This window comes from Phaenicophaeus curvirostris, chromosome 17, assembly GCF_032191515.1.
Source record: "Phaenicophaeus curvirostris isolate KB17595 chromosome 17, BPBGC_Pcur_1.0, whole genome shotgun sequence".
Taxonomy (NCBI): Eukaryota; Metazoa; Chordata; class Aves; order Cuculiformes; family Cuculidae; genus Phaenicophaeus; species Phaenicophaeus curvirostris.
Genome location: NC_091408.1, coordinates 8,315,316 through 8,335,863, shown reverse-complemented (window position 1 = coordinate 8,335,863; position 20,548 = coordinate 8,315,316). Strand labels below are relative to the sequence as shown.

Below are 20,548 nucleotides of genomic sequence, written 5' to 3'. Positions count from 1 at the left end.
AGAAGGTGAGCACACAAGCCTCTGAAACACCCAACAGGCCATTTTTCTGCTGCTAAACATCTACTTGCTTGGCTGGGAAATATTTGTAATCCCAAATATACCGTGTACTTTCTTTGTGCAGAGTGCCTTGGCAGGAGCCAGCAGTTCTGTCTGACATGTGGTCCCATCTCTGCAAGGACTGTGTTTCCCAGAACACCCCTTTCAAAAGTCTCCCTGGATTAAGAACCAAACTGCCTTTGCTGCCTCAAACGCTGCTCCCACGCCTCTCCCCGCTTCCCCAGGTCATACACAGGCTTCTCTGCCACCGGCTGGAATGCACCAAGCTTCCAGAGACACCAGCATTCAAAGAAAAGACACTAAAGAGAAACAAAGGCAGGAAAGCTTTTCTCCCTGGGACCCAGCTGGCTGGCTCAGAGCAAGGCAGGAAAGTAGAATCTGCTCTGCATTCCTGGGGCACAGCCAGAATAGCAGGAAAAGGGTAAATTCCACAGTGTAAAGTCTGAGCCCCATGAACACCAGCTCTTTGCTTCTTCCCTTTTGCTTTTTTCCCCGCTTCCCTTTCCCCCGTTACAAGTAAGGTCTTGGGGACACACCAAACACACGGCCCCAGTGCGGGGACATCTCGCTAACAGCCTCCTAGCTGAGCACAGCAGCACCTTCCAAGCACGGCCACTACCAGGCTCTTTCTTCTCGCATCTGGTTCCCGTAACCAGCCTTTACATCCTCAGTATGGTTCCCATAAACCAAAACGTGGACAGCCGATCACAGACAACTGAAACAGCAATCCCGTCCAGGGTGTCAGGAACATCCCCGCTCCCCGCACACCGGCTCCACCACGCTCCAGGCAGCTGGACATCAAAGTTTTCTTATTGGCACACGTTTCTTGAAACAATTTGCTGCTAAACTTGATCTATCGAGGGGATGCTGGCACAGTCCAGGGCTTCTCCCATAGAAGCAGGAACCGAGACGCCAGATCGCTGCCCCCACCTCCGGGTGGCTGAGCGGGTGGAGGCTTTGGCATCTCCGAAACGAGGGATGTTCCCTTCCTTCCCCTTCTCAGCATCCCGCACAGGGTAAAGCCTTCTTCCAGCGAAGGGCCAGGCGCGCCCAGACGGCTCCCGGGCGCAAAGAGGGGACGGAGACACGTTTTGTGCACGGAACCCGGCGGGGGCTGAGCGGTTCGGGAGGGCACCGCGGGCAGGAGGGCGAAAGCCACCTTTAAAGCCTCGGCGCCGCGGCCAGAGCCCAGGCGGCAGGCCCGGGAGGGTCCCCCCCGTCCCGTCCCGCCCCGTCCCTCCCCGCCGCCCCCGGCCGTGGGGCGGAGCGGGGCCGGCCCCCCCCCCGCCGCGATGCCGCCGGCCCCGGTCCCCCCGAGCCGCACGGCGCGGGGAGAACAAAAGGCAGGAGCGGGAGGAGGCACGGGGAAGGAGGGCGGGCGGCCCCGGTGGAGCGGGGGGGATAAAAGGCTCGGCGGGACCCCCCGTGCCCGGTGCCGGCATGGCCCGCCCGCCGCTGCCCGCCGCCGCCCTGCTGGCCGCCGCCCTGCTGCACTGCGCGCCCGCCGCGCCCGCCCGCCCGAGCCAGCCGGTGAGTCGGGGGCAGCGGCCCCCTGCGCGGAGCCCCAGCCGCGCCCTGCCCCGCGGGACCCGGCACAGCCGCCGGGATCAACCAACTGCCCTCCGTCCCGCCACCCTTCTCTCCATCCATCCGTCCATCCCTCTCTCTCCATCCATCCCTCTCTCCATTCATCCATCCCTGTCTCTGTCTGTCCATCCCTCTCTCTGTCCATCCGTCCATCCATCCCTCCCTCCCTCTCTCTCTCCATCCATCCATCCCTCTCTCCCTCTCTCTCTCCATCCATCCCTCACTCCATCTATCCATCCCTCTCTCCATCCATCCATCCATCCATCCCTCTCTCCATCACTCCCTCGCTCCATCCACCTGTCTCTCTGTCTGTCCATCCCTCTCTCCGTCCATCCATCCATCCATCCATCCATCCATCCATCCATCCATCCCTCTCTCCATCCCTTCCTCTCTCCATCCATCTGTCCCTCTCTCCATCCATCCATCCATCCATCCAACCATCCATCCCTCCCTCCCTCCCTCTCTCTCTCCATCCATCCATCCATCCCTCTCTCCATCCATCCCTCTCTCCATCCATCCATCCATCCATCCATCCATCCATCCATCCATCCATTCCTCTCTCTGTCCATCCCTCCATCCATCTATCAATCCATCCATCTATCTGTCTGATCTGTCTGTACCTCTGTCCGTCCATCCATCCATCCATCCGTCCATCCCCCCAAGTGCTGCGCTGCCAGGAGGCACCGGCCAAGGGATCGCTGCCACAGCCCCAGGGTGCCCTGGCAGTGCCCTCTCCCCGCAGGCTCCTCTTGGCGTGATCAGGAAGTTTCCACATTCAAGCTCCCTTCTGCGAAGCGAGCCAAGGAACACGGGCTCTTAGGGCAAGGAGCAGGACCAGGAGGGTTTACGAGAGGACATGGGATCCCCCCTTCCTTTAAAGGCAGCAGAGCACTCGCTGCCTGCTAATAACACTCTCCGCATGCTGCGCAATTCCAAGAAGTATTACAGGGAGACTGAAGGGATGAATCAAACACGCAGGCTGCAGGGGAGCAGCAGGACTCTTTCTCCCCGCACATGCCTGCCAGGTCCCAGCACCTGGGCTGGAGCTGCGAGCAGCAGGGAATGCTGCTGCCGGAGAAGAGCAGCAGCGTGCGAGGGATTTGGGAGACGGAAGACAGAGAGCTCCTTGTGCTGGGAATGTGTGTGTGCGTGATTGGGTTATTGTATACATGCGCTTCACCCGTGTGCCATAAAGTAATGACAGCAAATGCCCGGTAGCAGCCCAAGGGGATTAGTCCAGGTTCTGTCGATGGTTTTATTATCAGCTCTGTCATCTGAGTACTTTCTAACTTGGCTGCTTAATATGCTGTGGGCTGGGACTTGGCACAGAGCAGCCTTGGCCCTCGAAGTGCTTGTATTATTCCAAATGAAATGTCACTGCACTTGGCTCCGCTCTGCCTGTGAGGAAGGTGAGGCCAAGTGCTCAGGAGGCAGCACTTGGCACCTCAGTCATGACACCGCTTTGGGTATTTCATCCCCTTCTGAATGCAGCCAGGGGTATGTTGGGAGGGACTTACCTAAAGCTGGAGATAACTGGTTTCTGGAGGCTGGTTGGCTGGGCTGGCAGGTGCCTCACGCTCTGCCATGTGCAAGCAGAGAAGCTGCTACTCCTAGAGGCCCCTGCACAGCCTCTGGTCCCAGTCTTGCTGCCAGCAAGGACCTCTGCAGGATCCCTGGGGAAGGGAGAGCCAGCCTGGGTCTCACACCAACTGAACTTGGGTCCCAGCTGCGATGTGCGCTCCATCTCCTTCTGCTGGTGCTCACAGCTGCTGGCTGACTGCAGAGGTTGCTGCGGCTCCTCTGCCTTGGCCAGTACCCTTTAAACAGGGGGCGTACACCGAACTGTTGGGCAAGCACATTGTTAATGCAGGGGTCCAGGTCTGCTCAGGCTCTCATGCTTTTGCATTTGACTGGCTATGTGGAGCTCAGGAGCTAAAAATCAATGTATTTCACTCAGTCTTTGCAGAGATGGTGGCTGCATTGTTTTGGGGTAGGAAATGGACGGATGATTTCCCATACTTTCAAACAGCAGTTCTCTCATCTCAAATAGCTGCTCTTTTGGGTTTCTTAACTGGTGTCAAGGCTTCTTCTGAAGGTCATTCTAGTACCTCTGAGGTAAAACTAGCATCATGGGTGGTTGCTCTCACACAGGATGGAAGTTGACAGCAGTGCACCCCATTCCTTTTCTGGCTGGGGCATGCATGCCAGTGCAGAACGGCTGAAGTGGGATTGCTGGGCTGACAGTGGCCTGCGCATGAGTTTCTGGCCTCAGCCCTTCTCTACTTTCTTTTATTAGAGAGCTCTGCCATGCCATTCCATGCTCACTTTTCCGGCTGCCTTGAGTCTCTGTGCACAAGGAGATGTTTCCCTGTTTCTAAGAGCAGCTGATTTCCTGTCTGGGCACCTTTCACTGTTGGGTGATGAATGAGAGCGGAGCCGTGGGGCTGAACTCCTACAGGACAGATGATGGTGACCTCCTCAAGCTGTGCTGGTAGGTGGGGTGGGCAAGGACCATGCTAGGCAGCACCTGGCACCCCGGGATGCTGCACTGTGACTGTTCATTTGATGCTCCAGTAACAACCCACAACAGCTACACTGAGGGGGCAGGGAATCAAAGGCTCGAATTAATTTTTAAAGCCAGGCTACACGGTGCAAGTTGCGGAAGGAGCTGTGTTCTTTGTAGCAAACCCTGTAAATCTCCTTCACTTTTACATTAGCACCTAAAGAAAGAAAGAGAAAACTGAGAGCAGGCTGTATCTGGTGTCCACTGTAAAACTTGAGAACAAAAGATCTGCAGTCCTCGGGGCAGTGCACACGCAAAAGCTGAATTCTTGCATTGCTTTCAGCTCCCCTGGGAAATCAAAGTCAGTCCGTTTGCTGGGAAACTCTCTCTCCATGGAGAAGTGGTGGGCACCCTCTCGCAGCTGCCAGTGTAATCCCTTGGGGGCTGTATCCTGCACCTCTTGCCCTGAACCCAGCAAGTTTCCCCCTGGAAGCACAGTGCTGCCTTCCCGGCAGCGCAGGAGCTGGGGAGGCTACTTGCCTCGCTCAGGGCTCAAGCAGCTCCCGCAGGAAGGGTTTGATTTACACTGTTTGGTTTGGCTATTTAAATCCTGCAGTGAGTGTTGGGGTAATTTTAGGCACATTTATCCTCTGCTCTGGGAAAGGCTGAAGTACACATGTAAGCAGTTATTCTCCAGCGGCTTTGTTGCATTTGTGCTTTCACATGCAATGCACACCCTGCAGTGTGGCAAGATTTGGGATGTGCAGCTGGCAAAGCAGATTGGGGAGGGAGAAGCACTTTGGGGGAGATCCCCCTCACCCTCCAGCTCACACTGCATTTTATTTGCTTCCCCCATGCATAGCCCACTGTAACTTGGGGGGTCAGCAGAGGCAGGGTGCACTGTGTGTAAAAGGGTACGTTTATTTAAAAAAGGATCTTCAGTGGAGAAATTGTCCCGCAGAGCCTTTTCACACCAGAGATGCTGTCAGCTCTTTCCTACTAATCTCAAATACACATACAGGTAAATGAAGGGTTCCTGGATATTCTTGCACTGAGAATGGCTCAGCCTGTGAGGTGAATGGAAGCACTGATGAGTCTGCATGTAGCTGTCTGGCAAAGTGAAAAATGGAGAACTTGACGTGTTCATTGAGAGCCACAGACATGGTTTTCAAGGTTTACTGAGATCCTGGTGCAGATGAGACCCAAAGGAAAGAGGTGACCAGACCACCTCCTCTTAGTGGGATTTGGGCAGGAGAGAGGGATCACTGTCTCGCAAAAGGAAGAACCCCCTCCACCCCAACATCTCCAGGAGACTGGGCAGAGGAACAGTGCGTGTCTTGTGGGTTTGGAGATCCCAGCCTGCCCATCTGAGCAGCATACACTTCCTGAGGGTAGAACATTCCCCCATAGCTCTGGAGAGGGCTGCGCTGTGCCAGGTGGCTGTATCCAGGGGGAGATGTCCTTGCTGTTGTCCTTGGGCTGGGTACTGAGAGCTCATTGCTCGCCTTAGCTTGGATGTAATTGCACAACAAACAAAATACCTCAACCCTCTTCCTCCTCTGCCTAGAGTGTATCGCATCCTAGAGTGGTTTCTTGGTTTCAAGGTGATTTCTAGGTCATCGGATTAAGGGCTCTTGAAACCTTTTGCTATCCTGGCATCCTGGGGTTTGTTTGCTTTGTGAGTACTCCTGTTTCTGGCAAACTGTTGCTTGGGTAACACCAGCAGCTTGGTTGTGGTGTTGTTGATGGACAAGACTCACAAACTGTCACGTAACTGAAGTGTCTGATAATAAAAATAGTCCTGCAGCGTTTATTCATTTACTTTCTCTTGTTACATCAGAGCCTGGGTCTTCTCATTCTGTCTGTGGGCATAAACATTTGCAGTCCATAATGTTTCATGTTCCATGTTGCTTAGGAAAAATAAACATTTTCCTTTTTTCGTTGCCAACAACAACTACCACCAAATAATCCGGAAACAAACTGTCAGGCCCCAGGAGGTCGCACTTAACGGTGCCACAGAGTATGGGAAGTGAGTGGAGAGGAACCTCCAACTGTGTAGCACGGCCAGGCACTGCCGCACCTCCCGTTTGGTCTCAGCCTTTGTGTTCCCCCAGCCTAGTCTGCAGTGGGACCGGGCTGCACCCCAGCACGAAGAAGCCATTCTTTTAGCAGAAGTATTTGTGTCAGCAATGAAGTCCTAGTTAAAGTGTTCATAGATTCTGCCTTGTTCTGGGGGAGGTAGGACTAATAAATCTGGTGGCTTTGCCTGGGCGTTGTTTCCACTGGGTTTCCGCTAAGAGTGCCTTGACCAGGAGCACACTTAGCTCAGGGTCTGACCAGACCACAAATATAATCTGTTTCTGCCATGACATTTCAGCAGCAGCATTAGCGCCTTCTGAGGCCAGTGAGCTGGGACACAACCTGACTGGAGTGGAGCTGGCGCCTGTTTTACTCCAGCCCCTGCAGATCTTTGCTGGGCTGAGAGGCATGCTGGCAAAATAACTGGCAGTGTTACTCTGTGCATCAGGACAAGAGTGCTGATCTCAGGTGGGAGCGTTGCTGCAGCCTGTTAAGGGGGTGCAGAGCCCCTGGGGGGCACGGCCACCCGACAATGGACAGAAATGGGGTGAAAGAACTGTCTTACCCAAGAACTGCAGGAGAAAGCATCTTTGCTGTGTTTCCCCACGTGGGGAGCTAAAGGCAGGAGAGCTCCGAGGTGCTGGTTCGTAGATGAGAGGACGATGCTGCTAGCCAGAGGGGGCAGCAAACACCAGGGCCTCACCAAACTCTGAATAACAGAAGGAGAAAGCAGTGAGAAATAGAAAAGCAGCAGCAGAAGAGACAGGGAAGTGGAGAGGCATCCCATGAGCTCAACCTCTAGCAGAAGAGGAAACAGCCCCCAATGACAGGGGAAGTATCCAAGAGTGATGGGATTCGCGTTGTAACTTGCCCAGTCTCTCCTGTCTGATGGGGGTGGAGGGGGGGTGTCTCCTTTCATCTCCATGCTGCAGGAGCAGGCAGGAGCCCAGCTAATTAGGTACATGACAGAGGAGAAGAGTTTAAGGTCAGGGCAGGCAGCAAAGGATGGACCCAGTGAGACGAGAGCACTGGGTTTGTCAGTACCAGGCACTGACCTCACTCTTGAAGTTTTTTATACACACCGTTGCTGATACTCTAGGGTAGCTGGACTGATCTGGCTGCTTCTTCTCCTGGGAGGCTCTGGAGGGCAAGTGCTGCCCAACTCAATGAGGTTAAAGATGCTCCCAGCTTCTCAGGATGGCAGGGACACTTCTTGGGAAGCTTGGCTTGTGTTCATCTAGCCCCAGCAGACCCAGCAGTGATGGCTGTTGTATTGCGGTACTTGAGGGCTGATAAAGCTGCAAGGAACTGAGTGGGCGGTCTGCACCTCTGTTGTGGTTTCTGCTCTCCCATGGGATCTTTCCCTCTTGTTCCTTCTCAGTCGTTTGGGTCACCAGGCTGCCAGGAAGAGGCACTTTCTTTGCAAGGAGCTGTGGCTGGCCTGCAGCACAGCCCTCTGTGTATAGCTTTGCTCCGCAGCTGTTCTCACTGCTCGCAACCCTTGCTTTCGGGCCTGGCAGCCTCTCTGTGCTTGTGTTGTGAAGACATTTTGCTGCTCAGTCTCTATTGCAAAGCCCTGGCCGCTTCTTTTGGCTAAAAGCTGTCTGTTCCTATGCACAGCGGCCATCCCAACTGCAGGTTATATTGGAAAGGGCAGTGCAAGTGCACTTAGGCAGAGACTCAGATCTGGCTCTGTGCTCAGCTGGTCTGAATGCCTGCAGGAACTTTCCTTTGCTTTTGGTCTTTGATAATCCTTTCCTCTCCACTGGTGGGATTGGAGGAGTAGGAATGCCTTGACAGTTACCCAGAAGTCAGTGGCCCCCTCATCCTCTTCACAGGTTTGCACTGGCTTCAGTAGCAGCACAGACCTGAGGAACTCCCTAAGCTTGCAGTTTAGGCATTATCCCACAGCTTGGGAGTACAAAGCAAAATCTGCTCAAGAGTAGGTGGTTTCAACGCTGGGTAGGAAGGATGCAATTTTAAGTAAGAGGACTCGTTATCTAAGCCTTGGGAAGTTCTTGCAGTGAGGTGTGTCCAGCCAAGGAGACTGAAATCTCCAGACTGACGCGTCTCCTGAGCATTGTTGGCAAGTGGTTTCCAACCGTCACATTTCCCCTTGCTGGCTGTGCCTGCAGTGGCATTTTCCAGCCCTTTCCTGCCATGGTGCTAAATGTCAGTGCAGTGACGACAGGGAGAGACTCACTGTTTGTCTAGGGGCACAGCGCACACAGGGCAGCAGGGCAGGTCTCTCCTCCTGCCTCCACCCAAAGCCATTCATGGGACCAGGCTGTGTCCCTTCCCAGGGCTGGGTCTTCCCAGGGCAGGCAAATAGGAGCAGGGAGAGCCCTGCCTAAGGGAAGGTGGGGTTTGGGTGTCTGGAAGCTGGGTTTCGTGCCAGTGGCCTTGAGTTAACCAAAGGGGAGAGAGAAAACCTACCTCTGGTCTGCCCCTGAACACGGGATCCCTCAGTTCCTCCTTTGCCCCTGCCTGGAGAAGGGTGATAATCTCCAATTTATGCCAGTGCCCCTAACCAGGAAGGCAACAATTGGCCTTCCTGGGAGACCCAGGGAATGTACTTGGCATAGAGAAGACAAAAAACAGAAGTGAGCCCATCTGGGTCAGCCTTATCACACTCACCTAACTGTGCAACTCCTGAGGGTTTCCCAGTGCTCCCAGTTCCACAGCAAGTGCTTTCCCCAGGGTCCATCTCCACTCTTCCCCATGTGCCTTCATACGGCTGTCCTGCACCTCCTGGTTCTGGGAAACCAAACACATTAATCATGCCATGTCCTCGGGCAGCAGGACCTGCCTCTGGTGGCAGTGGATGCTTTAGAGTGCACCCAGGAGCAAGGAGCTGAGCAGCACTCTAGGCTGGGCTTTGGTGACACAGCTGCTATTATGTGCTTGGCAAAAGGTCTCATTGGGGCTGAGAGAATGATGTTGGCCAGGACGTGAGCCTTATCAGCTCCTCCGGCCAGTTATCCTTCACAGGCTGTAGCTGCCAGCCCAGGCCGGGTGCCAGGCAGCTCCTAGAGAGCTCCTCTTAGAGAGACAGGTACCTCTGACCTGGCAGGGCTCCAGCATTCAGTGGGAGCAGCCTGGCGCAGACTCCCCTGGGACAGGCCAGACTGCGCCTTCCTCCCACTAAAGCACTGGATGGCTTCCCAGTGCCACAACTGGTGGCTTGGGTGGGCTTTGCTGTTCAAGATATAAAATGGCTTTCTCTCTTTGCATGCATTGATGATGTGGTTCCCATGGTGTGTGAAAGTGCACTGGAACACCAGGACTGGGTCAATGCTTTCTAAGGCAAAGGCTGGCAGGTACCAAGCCACCAAGAGTGTCTGGCTGGGGAGGACAACTCAGCCAGCTGGAGTGGTGACAGACACAGAAAGAGCCAAACACCTAAACTGCTCCTTGTGTGACCTCCCAGGCTCCTGTGTCCAACCATGCGTTGCTCAGAGGCATGGGGCCAATACAGAGTCAGGAGCTCGGTAGCGGAATTAATGCCAAGGGCTTCACACTTCATTCCAGCCTGCATGAATGGACTCTTTGTAGGGAACAGAGTGGAGGCAGCACGCAGATTACACAGCATCATGGCAGCCCTGGCATCATGCCCACCAGGCCTTCATGTCCCCAGCCAAGCAGCCAGGAGAGCTGGCAGCTCCCTGCAGGGGAAGGAAGGGAACCTCTAAATCCCAGGTCCTCACTCCAAAGCCCTGTGCGACGGAACCTGCCTGTCTGAGTAGAGATGTGTCACTGCTTCATCTCAGCTCCTACTGTGGCTTAAACATCTTTAAACTTGCCTGCAGGAAGTTCTGCATTTGGACGTCTGGCTTGTGCACCATGGTCACGCAGAGACCAAGTACCTCTCACCCCATGTGCCTCACAGCAGGATGGGGATTACACTTGGGTCATGTTTCATGGTGGCCCCATAGTCCTACTGTCAGGTAGGAAACCAATGGAAGTCAGCAAATTAGCAATAACTAATGTTGCCAAGAGGGATAATGTTTTTCCAACTAAGTGTAGAAGAGACTAGATGACCTTATTCCCAGGCAGAGATTGGGGGGGGGGTATGGTCCTGTCCCGCCCTTTGCAGAATCAGTGACCTCAGGCAGTGACAGGGGCTGCAGGGTCACTGCTGCTCTCTGCCCCACAAGCTGGGCTGGGTCACCCTCCAGATCCGTGTGTTCTGCTCTCCAACTTGTGCTGTTCCCCAGCCATTCTGAGGGCCTGCTCACCACACCAGGACAGCAAGGGGACACCACAGGAGCGGCAATGGGGAGCACAACTGTGTGCTGGAGACTAAAGGCTTCCTCCCATTAATATCACCTTTACCCAGCGCCAGGACGGAATAAAGGATATGGGCAAAGGGGGAGAATTTACTCCCTAGTGATTTGTTTCATTCTTGAAGGGTCTGGTTCTCATCCACAGCTTGCAAAAGCATTTCCTGCCAGACAGCTGCCAAGGAAAAGCGGAACAAAAATATCCCTGTATTACAGGGTGCCATGGCATGACCCAGCGCCTCCCAGGTGTGACCCAGCCTGGCAGCAGCAGAGCCCAGGGAACAGAGGATGTTTTTGGGGAGCAGTTTGTGCCATAGCAGTGGGAGAGCAGCCTCAGGCAGAGGTGGAACTCGCTGCTGCAAGGCTGCTGTGGGGAGTTGTCCAACACTCAGCATCAGGACCTCTCTTCCCAGACGCTCAAGTGATGGCTTTGCTTTTACCTTTTAGGATGTGTCTCGAAAGCAGCACACCTGGAAGGAGCAGAGTCCTTGGCTGTTGTCCTTAGTGAACGTCGTGGGGACCGGCAGGCCTGCCAAGGGCTTCCACGTGGGCGCAGATGAGCAGGCAGCACGCTGGAACCCACCCCGGTGCGGTGTGCCGGACCTCCCGGTGTTGCCAGATGGCCAGAATGGGCGGAACCGGCAGAAGCGCTTTGTCCTCTCCGGCGGACGCTGGGACAAGACCGATCTCACCTACAAGTAAGACAGGCCTGAAATGGGAGTCAGGCTGTTTTGTTTCTCCCTCCCCAGACCTTTCAGTCTAACGCTCCCTGGAGCGCAGCATGCTGTGACATGATCATAAAAGCCCTAAAACTGGGTCCAGCTGGCCCGGCAGCAAGGGAGCCGCATGACGGGCCACCAGGAAGGTTGTACCCAGCACTTCCACATCCCCTCATGCATGTGGTCCCATAAAAACAGATGCCCACCCACCCCTGCCCAAACACATTCTGCACAGCCGTTACATAACCCTTGGGTCAGTCCCGCATCAACACCCCATGCACATACGTTCACTTCCCTACATCAAACTCCTGACACATGCCGAGCCCCCACCATCAGCTGTCTCCTGCTGTGCCTTTGCCCCCACAACCACTCCGCTCTGGGCTCACCTCACAGTTTATTTTAAAGAGACCTTTTTATTCAGCTGTTATTGATGTCCCCATAAACACAACTTGAGTGTAAAGTTTTGCCCAAATCACCCCACACGTTCTCAGTTGTGAATTTGCTCAACAAGCTTGTGGGAGGGTCATGCTGCCTCCCCAGCTGCCCACAGGGGCATGAGTGGAGAGGTGAGCACACTCATATGGACTTTTGACAGCATGTAAGTCATCTTCTGTTTAATTAAGTGCAGGAGACAGTTCTTCATAGTGTTAGGAGGTGATAGATAACAGAGCAGAGATGAACACATACCAACATGGGAAGGGAAGGGAAAGCAAGCTCCCTCTGCAGCAAACCTTTCAGTCTTCTTATGTTACAGAAGGGCAGAAGAGGCAGCAGCTGCTCTGAGCAAGCCCAGGTTTTCAGGGGTAAAAAAGGAAATTGAGGAGGAGAAATCACATCCTACAACTCCCAGGCACTTCTGTGGGGCTGATCTCACAGGGGACAGTCCTGGGAAATACTGCATCGCTTCACTCCAGAAAAACATAGATCTGCAAAGGTCTCCAGAGAACACACCTCTGAGCCCACCAGCCAGAGGGTTTCAGCACTGATGGGATTGATCTGCTGCATGTGCAGTTTTAAAGAGGGTGCAGAGCAGTGCTTGTCTGGATTGGAGATGTTCTCCTGCTGAGCAAGGGCAGCAGCCCTAGTGACGTTGATACTACAGCTAGTGCCTTCGTGACAGCAGCGTCCATGGGAAAGTGGCTGATCTCTCCTCATCCAGGGCCTGTTGCTTTTCAGAATTATCAGGTTCCCATGGCAGCTTGTAAAAGCTAAAGTGAGAAGGACCATCGAGGAAGCTTTGAAAGTCTGGAGTGACGTAACCCCACTGACCTTCACCGAGGTGCAGGAGGGACGAGCTGACATCGTCATTGATTTTACAAGGTGAGCAGGGTGGGCAGCAGCCCCCTCCTCCCACACAGAGCAGCAGCCTTGCAGGCAAGACCCTGCACCTCTACCCAGAGCAGAAAGCTGCCAGCACACAACTTTAGCACTTAGGTGGAGGCTCATACTTCTGCTTTCAGACACTGGGAGTCTTTTGGTTTGGTTTTTTTGTCAGCTGTGGGCTGCTTGGTGTAAGTACAGCTGTTCAATGCTGGTTGTGCATGGTACTGTTGCTGATCATACATTAATTTTCTTGGTAGATTTACATTTCTCTGCCCACAGGCTGTTTTCCTAAGCATTTGTTTTGACTTTCCATCTTCAGGTCCTCCATCCTGTCCCTTGACTGAACAACATAACTGTCTGCCCAAAGACAAATATAGTTTCTTGGTTAAATGAATCTTGGCTCCCAGCCCCAAATTTGCTTTTGGAAAAATATGCACAGGGGCAAAGACTTCCCTCTGCTGCGTGTTTGTGCAAAACTAATACAGGCAGTGGAGACCGTCCAAGCAATGATGCGATTTACATGCTGTGCCTCCCTCAGCTTTCTCAAGTGGATACATTTCTCATGGTTTTCCTTCACTAGTCAATGGCGGGCTTGGCTTGAGCAAGGACCTGAGGGTTTGGCTGCATTCACTGCCAGCTGCCCCTCCATATCCCCCCACCGCTCAGCTATGTTGACCTTATCTTGGCTAAAGCAGTCACCTCCTTAATTCTTTAGGCTCCAGGCTCAGTTTTGGGCTGGAAGCTGAATGGAGGGAGGAGAGAAACATCCCTGAGAAAACATGTGAATCCCCAGGGCTTGGTGTGACCGAGTTCTGCTCCTCAGTGCCCTGATGCAGAACTGAGCTTGTGGCAATGTAAAGGGCTCAAAACAGTTGATCCAGACTGGTGGGATGAACTTGGAATGGGAGGGAAAGCTGCTGTCCCCTCGCAGTAGGTCACCACCTGCAGCCATGCAATGCTGTTCACCAGGGGTCCACAGCCATTTGTCTGAGGTGCAGTGCATCTTCCCTCCAGGTACTGGCATGGAGATAACTTGCCTTTTGACGGACCTGGAGGGATCCTGGCACACGCGTTCTTCCCCAAGACACACCGGGAGGGAGACGTCCATTTTGACTATGATGAGACCTGGACGATTGGGAACAACCTGGGTACGGTACTGTTTCAGGGGGAGCTGTGGATGCTTCAGGATACTTATCAGGGCACTTGGAAATTATTCAGTTGTGGTGTGAACAGGGACCTCGTAAAACTGAGAGGCAACAATCATTTTTGTGGTGTGCATTGTCATCTCCTGCCACTTACAACCCTACTGGTAGCATTAAGGTCTGTTCTTGTCGTCTTTCAGTCACAGCAAAGACTGTGTCCAGCCCAGGACTCAGGTTTCCCAGTGGGCTCCCCCTGTGCAAGGGGAGCAGGAAGGACACATCTGAGATGGCTCCTCTGCCCAGCCACACACCCTGCCACTTCGGAATCGCACCTAGCATTGGCAGGAGCCATTAGAAATAAAGCAGGGAAGGGATGAAGGCAAACTGAACCTCAAGCACCAACTGACACAGTTGTCTTCCAAAGGACAGGCTCAGCCTTAGTCCCTGCATGCACTGTTCATCACCTGCCCGCAAAGTAGTTTCTACTTGAACAAGTCCATAAAGGGAAACCACACAGGCTCCAGCTCTGCCCCTGTGGCTTGGGAATGCTCTGACCGTAAACAAGACCACATCTGTCAAGACTCTTTTTTTTTTTTTCTCTAATAATAGCTCCAAGCTGGTAGCTCTCTGCTCAGGCACTGAGGGTCTGGTGTCACGGTATCTCGTGAGATACTGCAGTACCGCCTGGGACCTTCTGGATCAGTGCCCAGAGCATCAGTTCCTGCAAGATCACCAAAAATTATCCCAGCCCAGCCCCTCGTCCTCCTTCTCAGTTTATCTACAGGGACAAAGACACAACCACAAAGACCAGGTTAAACCCCTGCCACTCTGGGGTTTCCTTTATGTTTTGTCCACGTTGATGTTCAGGGCTCCAGAGTCCACTTCCCTGCCAGCTGTACACCAATTTGACTCTCTCTGTGGGGCACAGACGGCCGTGTCTCCGACCCTCTTCATACTGACCCAAAGCAAGAACCACAAAGCACCAGATCTTTCTGCAGAAAGTGTTTCTGCTCCTGGGGGAAGGGTGGGCTTTGCCGTTGTTCACCATTTGTTGGGGCTGCCTGTGTTGTTGAAGAACTTCCTACATTCTCCCACAAAAACGGTGCTGAAGACAAACCAGGAACTGAAAATGGATGCCAGTTTCCATCAGAATCCATTCCCATTCCATGGCCTTTTTTTTCATCCCTACATCTTCCATAAATAAATCTTGTAAATGCTCTTTGCAGCTAATTGCCATTTAACATGCTAAAAAGGGCTTTACGATATAAACATGGATAAATCCTTGTCTCAGCTCTAAGTGAGATGGGGAAATCCTTAGCCTTGTTTTACAGATGGGAGAGCAGATATGTAAGGAGGGTTAGGGTGTGCCCTGGGGTCACCCCGGAGCCAGGCAAGAGGCTGGATTCCACATGGACAACCTTCTGCAAGGGACACAGCAATAGCCCCAGCACAGCTCCTTCAGGCTGCCATTCACCTCCCCCAGCAAAGCTGACAACAGCCAGTCTGCCAACACTGGAAAGCACCAAGTGAGGAGCCTGCCAAACTAAACAGAAGTGTCTGAAAATTTGTAATAAATCACTGACATAGAAATCCCACTTTCTCAGCTGACCTAGATGTGTTGATTTAATTGGGTCAGTGCTGTGTAAATTCATTGCTTCAACATAAAGCTGACTTGTGGAGGAAAACAGGGGCTTACCCTCCCCTCCACCCTTTCCAGGCCTTCCTTCCAGCTGCACCTGCCCTGTCCCATCCCACCCCGCCCTGTCCTAGTGCTGAGAGGTGACCTGCTCCCCTTGGAGCCAGCAGGGAAATCCTGCTTGGTGCAGCGAGGCTGGCTGACTCACATCTCTGCCTTTCTCATCACTTGGGCTGCAGCTTGGAGGATTTCTGGCCCAAGGCAAGTGATTAAATATGCTGGGACTTGGCAACAAACAGCCTGCTCACAATTTTCACTGCTTAATGTGCCTCTCTTCCAGCTTTCCCTGAGATTTATCAACTTCAAAAAGGATTCGTTGAAAGCTAAGCAACACCTGCCAAGTGACACATTTTTTTATATTGAAATCCACTTCCCCCTCTCTCCTTTTCTAAATGCTCCACAGCCATGTATTCCTAAAATGTGATCTACCGTACATTTCCTTGACTTTGGTGAATAAGGCCCAGGCCTTGACACCGGATCATTTTTTATGGACTCAATTCTAAATGTCACCTTTTTGCTACAGTCCGCACAAGCAATAAATGAGCTCCCTCTGCTGTCTGTGTGACAAGAGCCATCAGCAAGTTTTCATCCAGATGCAGGCATCTTCCACAGTGGACGTGATCAAAATGGGACCTGATACACTACAGCTGTAGCCAACAACTGCTGCAAGGCTGGATGGACAAAAAACAGCCTTAGCACCCTGACATCTACTACTCTGGGCCAGATTTCTTATGCTGCGCAAACCTCTTCTATCCAAAAGCACAAGGAAAACCCTTTTGTTCCTGCTAGCTGATGGGGTGCACAAGCCCCCGATGATGGCATTACAAGTTATCACCATGCTCGGGCTAGTATCTTGAGTGTATGGATTTGCTCACAGTGCTCCAGAAAAACCCTTGTGAGCACTGTAGTCGAGGTAGATGTCTCTTTCCTTGCATTAGGCTCCTACAACATAACACAGTGCGTTGTCAATGGCTGATGAATGGTAGAAGTGAGCCTAGGAGGCAGGCACCCCACACACAAGCAGACAAAAGCATCTCCCACCTTTTCCCTTTGCAGGCACTGACCTCCTCCAAGTGGCTGCTCATGAGTTTGGCCACGTCCTGGGCCTGCAGCACACAGCTGTCTCCAAGTCACTGATGTCTCCTTTCTACATCTTCCGCTACCCACTTAGTCTGAGTGACGATGACAAGCAAGGTATCCAGTACCTCTATGGAAAACCTAAACTGGATCCTGACCCAACCACAGCTCAGCCAGCAGAGTTGCCCCAGCCGGACCTTGAAACAAATGAGATCACCAATGTGGAGGTGAGTGCACAGCTCGTCCGTGTGCTCCTCTAACACCACAGCTTGTTCCCAGCTGCTGGGACTGTTCTCGCCGTGAGGCCAGCTCTGCTTACATGTGGTTTGGCATCTGTGTTTTCCACCCATGGTGCTGAGCGCAGGTCTGGACTCCATGGCTGGCACTGCCTGCCAGCCTGGGATGTGCAGGGAGGGAACCTCTGGGCAGCACGTGCCCAACCAAAACTGGCTGAAAGGGGGACAGTTGTCTGGACATAGGGACTTCCCATCCACTGAACTCAGCCTGGGCAAGGGGGCTCCTCGAATCCAAGCACCTGACCAGCCATGTTTTGGCAGTCCGTGCAGCCCGACGCCTGTGACACAGATTTTGACGCTGCCTCCACCATCCGAGGGGAGCTGTTCTTCTTCAAGTCCCGCTATGTGTGGCGGCTCCGAGCCGGAAAGCTGCAGGATGGCTACCCAGCTCTGGCCTCCCGCCACTGGCAGGGGATCCCCAGCTCTGTCGATGCCACCTTTGAAGACCCTCTGGGCAATATCTGGTTTTTCCAAGGTAAGAGCTGGGCAGGGATCAGATGGCTCAGAAATGTATCTTTACGGAGAGGTATTCAGGACCCAACAAGTTCCTGGGAGGAAAAACCTTCTTGGCATCCTCAGCAATCCAGGGACGCTTGTTATTTGTTTCCTCTCTTTTAGTTTAAACTTTTCAGCAGATATTGAAGGAGGAAGAGAGAAGGGAAGGGTTACCTTTATTTTAGACAGAGCCAAGATATCGTATTCTCTTTTGGTTTGAGCCTCTGTCCTGGCAATGCTGCTAGGAGAGGAGGAGGAAGGAAACACTCCATCCACTCAGCTGTTCTGGGAAGTGCTGTGCCAGCAGAGAGCTCCAGACACTTTCACAGGTTGTAAAACTCCTGAGCCTGTGCCCTCAGGGTCCCGCTCAGGACAGCACCTTCTCTGCTCCTCAGAGACCTGGCTATAGCCTCCCAGAGTGAATGAGCCTATAGGGAGCCTGTGTGCAAAGCCAGGCAACCTCCCGCCACCACGGGGACTGAAAAAACCAGTCACCCACAGGATGCCAAGCCTTCTCTTGGCCACCTGGAATTCAAGACCATCAACACCCCTGTTTCAGCTCCACCATTTTCTTCAATGCTCTTTCCAAGTGTAAATTTAATAGCGGGGCTGCAGAATGACATAGGTACCCATCTGCCTTGGGTGTGCACACCCCATCTGCACACCGTGAGCCCAAGTACCAGAAAGCACACCACGCAGCTCCGCAGGCAGTGTCCCTGCATAAACAGATTAGTTAGCACCTGACCTGTGCACAAGGACGTACAGTACAAAAATTGGCAGGCTCTCACCATGCGTTAAAATGAGATAAGAGGGAAATGTTACGTGCCGTAGGCTAATTACAGAGATTCCCATTTTGATCTAATCTGGAAATACGTTTTTAGTCTCTATTTCAGCCTCGCAACTTCTCCCTGGTTTCTGTAGTGTGCTCCTGTACAGCTGCATGTCCCCTTTAAGCCCATGCATGCCCACATATGTTCTCCTCCAGGAGCTGAGGCTGCAAGGTAGAGGCTGATACCTCCAGCCAAGTCTTTTAGTGTAACTTTCACAAACAGAGAGAAGACAGCTGTTGAAACAATCCTCGTGGGAAGTCAATTTCTCATGCTGCTGGCACTTTGGGCACTGCCAGTGTCAGTGTCCATGACACTGGTGGGGTTCTTGCCTCTCAGGCACAGCTTTCCCTGGGAGCTCTGCCAAAGCACCAGGTCCAGTTGTGCGGTTCACTGCCAAATTATCAGACACCAAAGAGCTTCTGAGCCCTTATCTCCCTTTTCTGTCTCCTTGTCAGATTCTCAGTACTGGATTTATGATGGCGAGAGACGGGTATCTGGTCCCACACCAACTGTGGAGCTGGGCCTCCCTGCATCCCCTGTGCAGGCAGCTCTGGTGTGGGGGGCTGAGAAGAACAGGATCTACATATTCAGTGGAGGCAACTACTGGCGCTTCAACCCTCGCACCCGTCAGGTGGACAACATCTACCCCCGGACCATGGCCGACTGGCGTGGCGTCCCTCAGGAGATCGATGCGGCTTTTCAGGATGGGTCTGGTGGGTGCAGCCTGGACATGGCCTGCTCTGGGGTGGGCACTCGGGCCAACACTAGTGCCCAGCTGGAAGAACTGGGCAGATATAGACATTTGGTAGTAGTGGGTGCTTCTCAGCCACACAGGGGAGGGAGAGTGGCATCTCCCACCAGTGGGTAGGGAACTGAGGCTTCTCCCATAAAAGTGAGAAGTTTTATCATTATTAACTGCAACAGTTAAATGTCTGATAGAGAGAATTCGAACTTCTGACCAAGAAATGGTAACAGAGCCCTACCCAGCTGTTACCACTCCCAACAATGAGGACAAGACAGCAGAAATGCTGCTCGTACCTCAGCCTTGGCAGCCGTCCTGAACAAACAGGCTGCTTTTGGTATTGCCTAGTGCTTCTCACGGCTTCCAGAGCCAGATCCCAGAGCAGCTTCCCTGCAGTGACATGCTGTGCAACAGGTCTTCACCAGCTCACTGTCACAGGCCCCGCTCAGCTCCTAGACACTCTCTGTGCTCTCAGTGCTGGGCCATTATCTGGGTACAGCATACTTAAAATCATCACAAATACAAAATAAAATCCATCCTGCTTACTCTCCCGTCAAAACTACAACAGTGTGAAAGAAAGGTGTAAGCCACAAGCCTGAGTTTGAATGAAATGAATCTTGGCACTATCTCCTGCTTCTTCCAGGCTTTCTTTTGGTACTGCACAAGCTGCAGATTGTCAGCAAGACAACATGCTAGGAAAGAGCTCTGCACCATGCAAACTCTGTCTCTCCTAATCCCTCCTCTCTCACCCCCAGGTTTTGCCTATTTTCTGAGAGGCCGAGATTACTGGAAGTTCGATCCAGTCCAGGTGAAAGTGCTGGAGGGCTACCCACGCCAAATCAGCCAGGACTTCTTCAGCTGTACATCCTCCAACTCCTTCAGATGAGGGGGATGACTGTGTCCTCCATGCTTCCCTCTCATCACCCTTACCTCCAGCAGCCGCACAGAGGGTTCCCTCTGCCATTCCCGGCTTCCTTCCAGGCTCAGCCTCTGGCACAACAGGTGTCTGGCACAACAAGCGATCAAGTTTGCTCCACTCCAGTTCCAGCAGCCTCAGCTTCAGTTGCTGTCAATATAAAAACATCTGTGCTGTTCTTTGCAGGCAAGAGCAGCCACTAAACCTATAAGGTGGCCACACTCTTCCAGCCATAGCAACCCAAAAGCCATCGAGCCAGCCTGGAACATGATCGTGCTCTCCTAATTCACCTGGAGCCCTTTGCGTAGAACTGATCCAGTGGCACTGATGTTTACGTAGCACACACCAGCAGCCCCTCGTTGCTCTGCACACTGCCCGGGAGCAGGGCTTTACCGGAAAAGGCCTCGGCCAGTGGCTCTGGGGTCCCTGCCCCGTGTGGACACACAGCTGCCAGCGCCCCGCAGCTCTCATACGCTTTAGGGGCTGGTTGTGCTCTGGACACTGACAAGGGCACTGGGTGCCAGCGCTGGACGCTGCCCTAGACACGGGCTGGGCCCCATGGGCTCCTCATGCCGCCCCGCACCCTCAGCCTGGGGGGGGTCAGAGGTGCTCAGTGCCGGCCACCGCAGGGGTGCTGCTGCCTGGGGGTCCTCTGCCTAGTGCCTCCCACAACCCCTGCTCCCTCACTGCCCCCCGTCTCTCCTCCTCCTCAGGCCTCCTCTTCTCAGCACCCCTTCCTTCAGCACTTCTCCCTCCCCTCAGTCCCCCCACCTCCCTCAGTGTCCCCTCCTCAGCCCCTCCCA

The 20,548-nt window shown here is 53.4% G+C and overlaps 1 protein-coding gene and 1 long non-coding RNA gene across 7 annotated transcripts; one reads left to right on the top strand and one right to left on the bottom strand.

Annotated features, from left to right (window-relative positions):
- The first annotated feature begins 1,349 nt into the window (after positions 1-1,349).
- Positions 1,350-19,766, top strand: MMP11 (matrix metallopeptidase 11). The gene is given in 9 exon segments (XM_069870882.1): positions 1,350-1,421; positions 1,423-1,587; positions 10,957-11,207; positions 12,405-12,548; positions 13,566-13,699; positions 16,446-16,693; positions 17,024-17,237; positions 18,543-18,800; positions 19,585-19,766. Coding segments are annotated over 9 exon segments (1,617 nt in total). The 3' UTR covers positions 19,716-19,766.
- On the bottom strand, positions 5,066-20,437 carry LOC138727977 (uncharacterized). 6 transcript variants are annotated; one of them, XR_011338650.1, is made up of 9 exons: positions 20,036-20,437; positions 19,760-19,895; positions 10,950-11,201; positions 8,864-8,983; positions 8,663-8,713; positions 7,309-7,624; positions 7,098-7,176; positions 6,792-6,935; positions 5,066-6,009 (listed from the first exon to the last, which is right to left on the bottom strand). It is a non-coding gene; the product is annotated as an uncharacterized lncRNA (long non-coding RNA). The 6 variants fall into 6 exon arrangements; XR_011338646.1 differs by lacking the exon at positions 7,098-7,176 and having other exon boundaries at positions 7,305-7,624; XR_011338649.1 differs by lacking the exon at positions 7,098-7,176.
- Between the last annotated feature and the right edge of the window lie 111 nt (positions 20,438-20,548).